Genomic DNA, 12,195 nt, shown 5'->3' on the forward strand with positions numbered 1-12,195 from the left:
GCTGACTCCTCCTTGTTTTTCTCATTATCTCCTCCAGCCTTGCCGCCAAAAGTGGGGGCAGTGGCCGGAGGGGCGGGCATCTCCACTAGCTGGGATGCCCTGTGGCGCTGTAACAAAGGGGGTGAGCAGTTACAGTTCCTGCAGGCGGAGGTGAGAAGCACCTCCACCCAGTATAGGCTTTGTTCCTGGCCACAGAGTGACAAAGGCACTCTCCCCATGTGGCCAGCAATATTTCTGGTGTGTGGCAGGCTGGCAAAAACTAGTCAGCCCACACAGGAAGTCGGGTATGTTTTCAGGGGGCATCTTTAAGATGGCCTCTGGGTGTATTTTACAATAAAGTGCACACTGCCATCAGTGTGCATTTATTGAGCTGAGAAGTTTGATACTTCCCAGTTTTCAGTGTAGCCATTATGGTGCTGTGGAGTTCGTGTTTGACAGACTCCCAGAGCACATACTCTTATGGCTACCCTGCACTCACAATGTCTAAGGTTTTGCTTAGACACTGTAGGGGCATAGTGCTCATGCACATATGCCGTCACCTGTGGTATAGTGCACCCTGCCTTAGCGCTGTAAGGCCTGCTAGAGGGGTGACCTATCTATGCCAAAGGCAGTGTGATGTTGGCATGGCACTCTGAGGGGAGTGCCTGGTCGACTTAGTCATTTTCTCCCCACCAGCACACACAAGCTGGCAAGCAGTGTGTATGTGCTGAGTGAGGGGTCCCCAGGGTGGCATAAGACATGCTGCAGCCCTTAGAGACCTTCTCTGGCATCAGGGCCCTTGGTACCAGGGGTACCAGTTACAAGGGACTTATCAGAGTGCCAGGGTTGTGCCAATTGTGGAGACAAAGGTACAGTTTAGTGAAAGAAAACTGGTGCTGGGGCCTGGTTTGCAGGGTCCCAGCACACTTTCAAATCATAACTTGGCATCAGCAAAGGCAAAAAGTCAGGGGTTAACCATGCCAAGGAGGCATTTCCTTACATGGGATAAGAAGCAAAAAGGTGGGAGGAAAAAAATACCTATATAAAAATAATAATAATACGGAAGAAAAAGAAAAGGTGTAGAAAAGGAAGTAAGAAAAAAGAATCTGAAGATGGCAACCACACACAGGAACATCTAGGGTGGCGTATGATGTCACAAAGAGGGACTGACGTGGCACCAAATGGTGGCTGATGGCGCCTAAGAGAAAAACATAAAAAGACTAGAAAACAGCATTTCCGGACTCAACTAGTAGATGGTGGAATAATGTACAGTGGCAAGCCTAGAGACACGTTAGGGGGTGGCATAACAAGTGCCACACTCACTGCTGTCCGTTGATGTACAAGCCCTGGGTACACATTATGTCAAATGTACCTGTGAGGGATTTAGTCAGTTCAGCATGTTTCACGGGTCAGAGGACATGAACTGGGCAGTGCACAGCAGTGTCCCAGTGGGAACAGTCCAAAAAACAGCACTACGATCTATCTAAAAATAGGGATCATGCAAAAGGGGCATTTTCGTACACTTTGGAAGAAAGAAACAAGCATGTATTAGTTGAAGTCTTTTTGTAATTTAAAATAAAGGGCTTGGATTGCAAATAATTTTAAAGAACTTGATAGCCATGGGGATGCAAGCGGGTTACAGCCATGTTCAACTGAAATTGAGGTACACATCAAAGGGATTACAAAGACCCAGTGTGTAAGTTTATAAATAAAGTAGAACGTATGAAGTTTGTAGTGCTGGATTTGGGCAGTGTAAAGAAGTATTGTGCCCTGTCTAGAAGCTGGGCAGTGACAGTAAAGGGAGCACTGTGCAGCGAGGTGATCGATCAATGTCATTATTGGAAGATATTGCTGGGATGGAGGAGCATTGCTAGGAAAGAGATTAACACTGACTGGGGCGGTGTCGGTGATGGAAGAACAGGACAATGACAGGAAGGATGAACACTGATATGAGAGTGCGCAGCAATGGATAGGTGTACAGTGACTTGGAGTAGGTTCTTATGAAGGGAAGTTATAAGTTACAGCAGGTGGGCAGTGTGGAATATCTGGGCTGTAAGGTAGGCAGTGATAGATGATGCATAACTTTGCTTCATCATGAAGCTGTGACCAGAGACAGGCCATGAGTGCCGTTAAACATGATTCAAGGAGACAGAGAAAAGAATCCTGCATCCACAATGCCACCAGTACAATCTCCACTGCACCAGCATTTTAATGCACCTTTGGATGGCCAAACACAAATAATAGTCTGTACATAGGGGATCGGCTTCAAAGTTTTTATATAACTACTAAATGTATTATTTCAAGCGTATAGAACTGGAAATAGTGTAATACAGAATTTTTGCTTGTGCAGGCTCAGGAGAACATGCCATCTTTGCTTAACTGTAAATCTGATTTATGTAATCCGAATTATTGGTTTTAATGTATGTACTTATAAGGAATATGATATGTATTAAAATATAAACTAATGTTTTATTTATTAGATGATACGGAGAGATTATCGATTTTGTTTTTAAAAATGGGGTGTCAAACAGAACACCCAACTGGATCATGCAGAAATATAGTAACAACTCTTTACAGTTACGTATTTGTTTCCTATTTTCTATTAGCAGGCACCGATTTATCAGAATCTGTAACTTCAAATTCGAGTACTTCCACAACTGAGAAAAGTACTATCCAGATTCCAGCCGTTTGTTCCAACGCCACCTTCAACGCCTTCAAGCAACGTTATTTAAAAGAAAGAAGCAAGAGTGTAGATATTGGCCTGACAAAGTAGAATCACGCTTTTTCTTGGGATTTTGTTTCTGAAAAGGGAAGACCACATTTTTAAATTCCAATGAAAATAGGTAATATTTGGACACTGAAGTTGGTAAAGCTTTTCAAATGTACAGTGTGCTGTATTCTGCTTGGATTGAGGAGCGCCTCTTTAACACAAACTGAATGGTGGTCTGGCCGTTCTGTCCACCAAAATCCAAGCCCTAAACCACTGAGCACAGGGCTGCATGAAGGATACATCTCAAATCGAAGTATGATTTTATTTTTTTAGCACTAACAAAAGCTTTAAGTTTGTGTGTGCAAGTGAATGACATACACAACCCACACAGTGACGGGTAGTGCAGTACTTTGTATACTAATGTCTATAGTAGGCCATATTAGATGTACTGTGAATTGTGTGGCTTGACAACGGTAGCACTTAAAAGCACACTCAACCGGTAAACCTTTTTTTTTTTTTAATCTTAATTTTGGTAAGATTGCTCGGTGGGTTAAATACTTAAGACTGTGCTTTCCTCAACCTACAAATAAGGTGTTTGAATACAGTGGCCAAACCTGCCTTTCATCCTTCCAGGTTTAATAAGGCGTTGGTTTAATTGGCTTTTCCAGTCTTTTCTCTGCTCACTAGTTCGTCTCACCCAAATAAAAATCTTTTGCCTTCTGGTAGTGTTATATTGAATCCGGAAGCCACTGAAAATAGTCTGTCAAGATGGAAACATTTTTTTCTGATTTTGCATTAGTTTTGCATCTCAATAGTGCCACATTCAATACATACATTAAAAATAATTCAAAATGACTTCCTTCGAGTTTGTGTAACAGCTTTTTACAGCTGCTGCCTCCTAAGTGCAAGTGCGTGGCTGTAAGAGCTATATTAATGTTGTTGTTTTCATGCTTAAATGGTGTTTTGGACTCTATCTTCAACAAAAGGAGTCATACCATTGACTGAACCACACTTACAAGAGGCACAAATCTTTTTTTTCTTCTTTTTTTAAAATTAATATGATAGAGACTTCATTACTACTTTCCAACATTGCGCCTTTCATTTGGGCCTGCTTACAAGCATTAATATTACAAACAGCTTAATAGTGCCTGTTGGTACCTGATTTGAAGGAACACAAAGCCATTACTTTACTGGTTGTGACTAATAGTGTATAGTTAGATCCACCTGTCCAGTTTTCATCTTCTGCATTCTGGTATTCATAATCCTGTATCTATAGATTAAAACCTACATTAAGTAGAATGTCAAGGAATATCCAAGACCAGGTGAAAAAGCCACACCTAAAATGGAATAAATGGGGCAGTTGAAGTAGTGCTACCTCAAGGTCTTGATGTCAGTTTCCATTAAAATCTAAATTAACGTGGTGTAAAAATGTAGTTTTGTTAAGTCACTGGGTAACAAAGGAAACAGACTGAAATGTTTTTATGGTGTAGTGAAACTTAAGTTTGAGTGTTTATTGTTTAACAGATTCTACCTGCATTTCAGCCCTTAAAATAAGGGATCTCTGGTATTGGTCCACGAAGGCTAAAGCCTTGCTGCAATTTCATAATAACACCTGGCTGTGAAAGTGAGTTCTGTCTAGATACCTAGTACATCAATGTATATTTTGTTGATCTCTGGAAAAGACAGCATGGTTCTGGCCCTTTTTGACCAAAGGTGGACACATCTGCTTTAAATGTCCTTTTATAAAACTGCTGCTTTATACTGATAGTTATTTTTTTCCATAATGTATAGATTCATTGTGACGGAGTTGTTTTTTACTTCATGTTGTGTCTACTGAAGTAGATGGGTAATTACTTATAAGCTATATTAGCTAATGTTGTTGAACATACAAAAGTACTGTTATTTTCATACTATTTTTGAAGTAATATCTTGTTTACATTTGGTACTTTTGTATTGAGATTTTGTACTTGTGTGCACTGCATTTTATAATGGTTCTCGATTTATTTTCTTAATTCTAAAACTTTATATTTAAAATTCACCCAGTTGGTGATGTTAAACTACAGCAACATTTTTATATCTGGATTAAACTGATTTTTAAACAGGCGATTGCGTGTGTTTTATATATAAAAAAACATTGTTTTATTCTTATGTTTCCTCAAAGGATTCACTGCCACATAGCTAGCTTGGCACTGTTTGATAACCCCAGGGGTGTCACCCTCTAAATATATTATGTTTTAGAAAATGTAATAAAGACTTGTCACAAACAGTGCTTTATTCGAGGTGGTGTTTTCCAGTTTGGGGAAGGGAGGCGGCACTGGCACTGTTCAGGGGAAAGACACTCATTTTTCCTTGCAAGATATTGACTGCGAGCAAACAAGAGAAAACACACAAACAGAAAAAAAGGAAGAAGAGAAAGATAGAAAAAATGGGACTGTAACAGGGACCAAGAAAAGGCACCGCGTTGGCCTGTGGACGAGTCCCCCGGCGGACTCTCGAGAACCTGTTGAACGTAAGCACGATGGAACATGCTTACGTCATGAACAAGCCCCGCGAAGGAGGAAAACACGGAAGGAACGAGGAGAGACGGAGACTGGAAAGCGAGAGGGTGAAGACGGAGAAGACCGAAGGCAGAGAGACCAAACGACAGAGAAGGGCTTCAGACAGGGAGCCGAGGTCGTGGAACGAGAGAGTCAAGATCCAGCAGAAGAGGACAGGGAAAGTGGAGAAGCCAGCCACGTCCCGTTCAGGTACATGACCGCTTATGCAGCCAGCTGTCTGAGTTGATCAGGAGGGATTGGGGAGGAGGCTTGGCACTACAGGGTTTTCCACCACACGGGCTAAGAGGGAAAAACTCTCCTGAGACCCAGCCTGCTGAAACTGGGCAAAATTTTATTTTGGGCACTGAATCTGCATTACAATATCCTCTTTCAAGATAAATACAGAGTATAAAAAAAAGGAAGCACTGTATTCCTAGAAATAACAAAGCACCAGTTTCTTGGGCAGCACTCATTCCACTTACGTGTGAGCACAAAGAAAGGGATCTCTTTTTTTTTTTTTTTTTTCCCACTTCTGTTTCCTTTCCCCTTTTATCTCTAACACACCCCAATCTAAATAGAAATAAATCCTAATAAAAGAATAGAAAGAGATAAAAGAAGAAAATAAAGTAAAACTCTTACCTGATATTGGCTTCTTGTTCTCTTTTTCTCCCCTTCTCTTGCTGGCCACATGGGAGTCGAAAACCCAGAAGAGTCCTTGACGTCCTATGGAACAATCAGAGAAACGGTCCCCAAGGGAAGGAAACGAGAGATATACAATTAACTCATCAGAATAAAAGACTCTATAAACTCTTTATTGAAAAAAAAAAAAAAAAAAAAAACATTCTGTTCAAACAATACAGAGTGTGGACCATTCAATAGACGTGCGAGAAGTACAAAAGACCTACCAAGATACTCACCGTCCCATTACAGTGGTGTCAGAAGTGGGATTGAGACTGTCTAGGAGGAAAGAGTCATGGAGGTAAAACCAACTTAAGCGGACATGATCGCCCAATTGGCAGAGGGGCAGAGACACCTACAACTATTGTGGGAAGAGCAGGTTAAGGAAGCTTGGTCCGACAGAGATGCTTTGCAGAATGCGCTAAAGAACCAAGCCTCGTTAATAGCTAGTAATCAGTTGGGTCTTGAAACAGCATTAGAGAAACTGACGGAAACAATTGCCACAACTAGAATAGACCCAACAGTACCCAGCTCAATATTGCAAAAGTATCAGGAAGGAGAGGACCTGGACTCCTTTACTAATTATGAGAGGGTTGCCACATCTGCCATTTGGCCATGTGAGCGGTGGGGACAGTATATAGCACCATTTTTGAAGGGTACCCTACAGTCAGCCTACCAAGCGGTTAACCCAGGAGGGGTGACCCCGTATAGCGATATAAAGAAGGCAATATTGGAACAGGTAGGACTCGATAAGTAGTGCTACTGTCTGTTTCTGTCGTACCAAATGGAATCCATCAGAAAATGCCTGAGCCCTGTTCTATAGAGTACAGGATGAGGGATGTAAGTGGCTGAACCCCACAGTGTACTATTGAACAATATTTGGATACCCTACCCACGACTACAAGAAATTGGATAAGACAACACCCCAATGTTGCTGTTCCTTCTGCAATTTAACTAACATGTGCATATCACAAAGCACCAGATTTTCGAGGGACCCCGGGGAAATGTTTACCGTCCATTACAAAGACGCCAAACCCTACACCTCTCCTAAAGAGTCCTATGGGATTTTCCCCAGACACAACCCCAGCTGTACGATTACCTCTTAGGGAATTAGGGAACCACTTTCCAACCCCTCAATGTTACAATTGTGCAGAGTGGGGCCACATAGCAAGAAATTGCCCCCACCTGCTGAACCAATGGAGATCGGTCTGGCTAGAGGGAGGGTTTTGTGGGCTGGAGGGACAACCCTATATACATGACCAGCCTAACTAGAAACCATATGCCCTCGTAGATTCCAGTTGTAGCCCAAGCGTGGTTAATGGAAAACTGGTTACTGGGGAACAATGGTTACGGGAAGAGACTGTCTTCATAACGTGTACTTGGGGACAGTAAGAGATATCCGCTGGCAGAGAACTCAATTAATTGGAGAGGATGGGAAGAGAAAATCAAGGTGGGATGGATTCCGACTTAGTAGAGGACATTATTATAGGTACAGACTACTCCGCTTTCCAATCCCTACTGGATAGTATCAAAACACAAAATCCCATGAAGACATGGTTAAAAGAGGCACCTTTCTCACAGTAGGACATTGGACAATAATAGTAATAAGGAAGCATTAACCAAAAGTCAGAAACAGAATCAAAAAGGGTCCTATCAGTTGAGTACAACGAGTAGAGATGCAGAGATAGTTCTAGGAGAAAAAAAGGTCTTGTCCAGTTCAGGAGAGTTCAGGGTATGCCAGAGAGATGACCCCACCCTAAAAAACACTTGGACTACAGCAGTTGTTACGCCCACAGACCAGGTGGGTCCCTATTTTCTGTTAAAGAACAGGTTGTTATATAGATGTGTCCAAACTCTGGGATCCCAAAAAACCCAGCTAATTGTTCCTTTAGAATATAAAGAACAGGTACTGCATTTAGCCCATGGACAGGTAGGAGGATGCCACTTTGGTAGAGTCAAGACCGAAAAATATCTACTACGCCAGTCCTTTTAGCCAGGAGTATACGGGGACATCGGGAGACACTGACGAGCATGTCCCAAGTGTCAATTAGTTAAACCTAGCAATGAGCCACAGACCCCACTTTACCCATTACCAACAATCAATACACCTTTTTCCCAAGTAGGAATGGACCTTATAGGTCCATTAGTTGCTTACTCTATGGGTTATCAGTACATATTGGTCTTGGTGGATTATGGTACCAGATACCCAGAAGCCATCTCCCTGACCAGTATGACGACTAAGCATAGCACAGGCCATGATAGTTTTCTTCTCTAGAGTGGGCTTCCCTAAAGAAATTCTTACAGACCAAGGAATCTCCTTTGTCACAGTTAATGGCAGAGGTATGTCAGTTGTTAGGTGTCTAACAAATGCGTACCTCTGTCTATTATCTACAAACGGATGGCTTAGAGAGATACAATAAGAATATCAAAAGTTTGTTAAAGAAGACCATAAACAAAACAGGGAAGGACTTGGACAAAAGCTACCTCTGGTCTTGTACGCTATTAGAACTCATGTTCAGGCCTCCACAGGACATAGTCCGTTTGAACGGTTGTTTGGGAGATAGCCAAGATTCCTGTTAGACATGGATGCAGAAAAATGGGAAGAGACTGAGGAAGAATTACAAGATATATTGACATACACCAGAGAGTTAAAAGAAAACTTACATTCAGTATGGGAAGAAGTAAGATCACATCTCAAGTCAGGGAAAACAAGAGGCAATAGGATATAGGCAAGAAGCTACAAAATCTAGCTATAGATAGCAAAGTTCTGATTCTCCTGCCCACAACGAAGAAAAAACTGTTGGCTAAATGTCAAGGACCATACCTAGCATATAGAATTGAAAAGCCAAATATACCATGTTAATTTACTAAAACACTGGGAAGAGAACGATACTCCTTTCCCCAGAACAACACAACCTTATTCATTACGAAAACCCAACACTTAGATATTCGTATACCCCCTTCACTTTAGGAAGAAAACGAGGGAATAGAACCATCCTATGGGGTAGAGTTAACTGAAGATCAAAGAGCACAAATAGAATTGGTGGTGGAAAAAAAAAAATAGGACGATATTTTCAAAAATACCGGGTAGAACCAATTTGAATCAGCATCACATTAGAACCACCGAAGGAAAGATTTCTAGACAAAAAACCCTAGCGGCTTCCTGAAGCTCGAAGACAGCTGGTAGAAAAAGAGGTACAGGAAACATTGAAGGTGGGTATCAAAGAGCCGTCCACAAGCCCGTGGTGTTCCCCAGTGATTTTGGTACCAAAACCAAATGGAAGTATCAGATTTTGTATTGACTTTTGCCAGCTTTATTCCATGTCACAATTTGATACTTACCCTATGCCCCAGGTCAAGGAATTAATCAAACACCTCGGCCAAGCCTGTTTTTTTTAACTACCTTAGATCTGGCAAAAGGGTACTGGCAAATTCCTCTAAACCCCTCGGATAAAGAGATGACAGCCTTCTCTACACCTTCCGGGCTTTACCAATTCACTATATTGCTTTTTGGTTTACACGGAGCCCCTCCTACTACGTTTCAAAGACTAATAAATGTAATTTTAAGACCGCACTAAGAATACGCTGCAGTGTATCTGGATGAAATAGTTATATATAGTCCTACCTGGGAACAACGTGGAGCAATTATCAAGAGTTCTGCAAGCCCTACAAGAGGCAGGGTTAATGCTGAAAAGTGTAACTTAACATAGACTTTTATTAATTACCTTGGTTATACCATTGAGGGTGGGACATTAAACCTCAAATCAACAAGGTCGACGCCATCAAACAGATCCCCATACCTAAAAGTAAGAGAGACATCTGAGCCTTCTTGGGGATGGTAGGCTCTTATAGGTGGTTTAGTCCTCATTTTTCCACCATCGCAATCCCCCTAACCACCCTTCTGGGAAAAGCTTGACCCAACAAGATAACCCACTTGACCGATGCCCAGTATCAAAGGTATCTGACACTCAAAACACTCCTCACTACTGAACCTGTGTTATGGTGTCCCAACTTTAATAAACAATTTTCTTTACAAACAGACTCATCAGATCAGAGTTTAGAGGCTGTTCTTTCCCAGGAAGACGATGGAGGACAACCACATCCTATTGTATACATTAGCAGGAAGTTATTACCTAGGGAAAAGAACTATCCCACCTTGGAGAAAGAATGTTTGGCTATCAAATGGTCTGTTGAGGCCCTACAATGCTACTCATTAGGGCGACCATTTTTGCTCCTTACAGATCATGCCCCTTTAACTTGCTTGGCTAAACATAAGGATTTGAATGCAAGGGTTTTCCAGTGGCTCTTATCCCTCCAACCCTTTGTTTCAGGTCAAACATACTCCAGGATCCTTGTTAACTAATGGAGATTATTTATACTGATATCCTGTGGACTTGCGGGTACAGCAGCCACTCTTGGGGGAGAGCGAGTATAACAGGAACTAGGAAAAGGCACCACACGGGGTGGTGAACAAGTTCCCCAGGGGGACTCAAGAACCTGTTAGATGTAAGCACGACAGGATGTGCTTACATCATGAACAAGCCCCGTAAAGGAAGAAAGCGTGGAAGGAGCACTGAACGGGAGAGACGAAGACAGAAAAGTGGGAGGGCGAAGACAGGAAATCTGAAGGCGGAGAGACAGAACGACGGAAGAGGGACTTCAGACAGGGAGCCGAGGTTGCGAAGCAGAACGAGAGTTAAGATCCAGCAGAAGAGGACGGGGAAAGTGGAGAAGCTCATTTTGAGAAGCTCGTTCATGTATGTGACTGCTTATGCGGTCAGCTGTCTGAGTTGGTCAGGAGGGATTGGGGCAGAGGCTTGGCACTATGGGGCTTCAGACCATGGGGGACTAAGAGGGAAAGACATTGCCTGCTAAAACTGGACACCATTTTATTTTGGGCACTGAATCTGTATTAAAATATCCTCTTCAAGATACAGAGTATAATTTAAAAAAAAAAAAAAAGGAAGCACTGTATTCCTAGAAATAACAAAGCACCAGTTTCTTGGGCAGCACTCATTCCATTTGTGTGTGAGCACAAAGAAAAGGATTTTTTTTTTTTCTCCCCACTTCTGGTTCCTTCCCCCTTTTATCTCTAACACACCCCAATCTACAAGCACAACTAAAAGAAATAAAACCTAATAAAACCACAGAAAGATTAAAAAAAGAAAATAAAGTAAAACTCTTACCTGATAGAGGCTTCTTGTTCTCTTCTTCTCCCCTTCTGTTGCTGCCCACGTGGCAGTCGAAATCCCAGAAGAGTCCTTGACGTCCTATGGAACAATTAGAGAAACAGTCCCCAAGGGAAGAAAACAAGAGATATACAAATAACTCATCAGAATAAAAGGCTCTATAAACTTCATTGAAAAAATAAAATAAACAGTCTTTTCAAACAATACAGAGTGTGGACCATTCAATAGACTTGAGAGAAGTACAAAAGACCTCCCAAGATACCTATCTATCACAGGGAAAATCAGGGACCAGCAGGAGTGAGATAAAGGAGCGCGGTATCTGATAGTGGATTAAAGAGGTCTGAGGTGAATTCAAGACTACACAGCTTTGGTATTTGGCTCAACGGGTTTTTAATTGCACCTCAAGAACAGAACTTTGGGCTCTGGCACTTATTCTTTTACAGATTAAGCACTGGTCACAAAGAAGTAAAGTATGTTCAAAGATATGTTAGACTAAGTTATGTTTCATTATGTTCGATGGCGTGTGTAGCTGTAGATACACATGCTTTACATAAGTCTGCCATTTAGTGTTGGGCTCAGAGTGTTAGAAGTTGTTGATCTTTGAAGAATATTTTCGAGTCACAAGATTGAGTGACTTTTCCTCTCTGCGATACTGCGCATGGGCATTGCATTCTTTGTTAGATTGTTTTATTTCCGCCATCGAGTTCGGGCATGTTTCCTCTCGCTCTAGTGAATCTCAGTTCAGTATGTTCTGAACTTTATTGTACCTTTTTTTTAACGTCTGTATAGGGTCACGTTTTCTATACTTTATAGTCAATCCGATTTATATCGTCGGGTTCGAATCCACGCCCTCTTTGGGCCTACTTTTGAGTTTAGTCAAAGAATGATAGGGTGATAGAATGAACTTGGTTTAGGTTCCGTCCTCGGTGTCGCTCCAAGTTTCCCAACGCTGACCAACACTTGGGGTGTAATCTGTGTCTGTCTCTCGAACAAAGAGACCTACAACACCTGTAAATTGTTTAGATCAAAGAAGACTGTCCGGGACCGAAGAGGACGCAGACTAGAAATGGCATCCAAGTCAACAGAAGAACCCCCCCCTTGA

The 12,195-nt window shown here is 42.0% G+C and overlaps 1 protein-coding gene across 3 annotated transcripts in view; it reads left to right on the forward strand.

The window, feature by feature from the left end:
* LOC138287629 (uncharacterized) overlaps positions 1-4,955 on the forward strand; it is a 148,261-nt gene extending 143,306 nt beyond the window's left edge. For 2 of the 3 annotated variants that reach the window (XM_069228211.1, XM_069228212.1), the window contains exon 4: positions 2,586-4,955. In XM_069228211.1, coding sequence (XP_069084312.1) covers positions 2,586-2,752 — 167 coding nt within the window. In that variant the 3' untranslated portion in view covers positions 2,753-4,955. The remainder of the gene's footprint in view (positions 1-2,585) is intronic. The other variant, XM_069228213.1, reaches the window with a different exon arrangement.
* Positions 4,956-12,195: the final 7,240 nt, after the last annotated feature.

Source organism: Pleurodeles waltl, chromosome 4_1, assembly GCF_031143425.1.
Source record: "Pleurodeles waltl isolate 20211129_DDA chromosome 4_1, aPleWal1.hap1.20221129, whole genome shotgun sequence".
NCBI classification, from domain to species: domain Eukaryota; kingdom Metazoa; phylum Chordata; class Amphibia; order Caudata; family Salamandridae; genus Pleurodeles; species Pleurodeles waltl.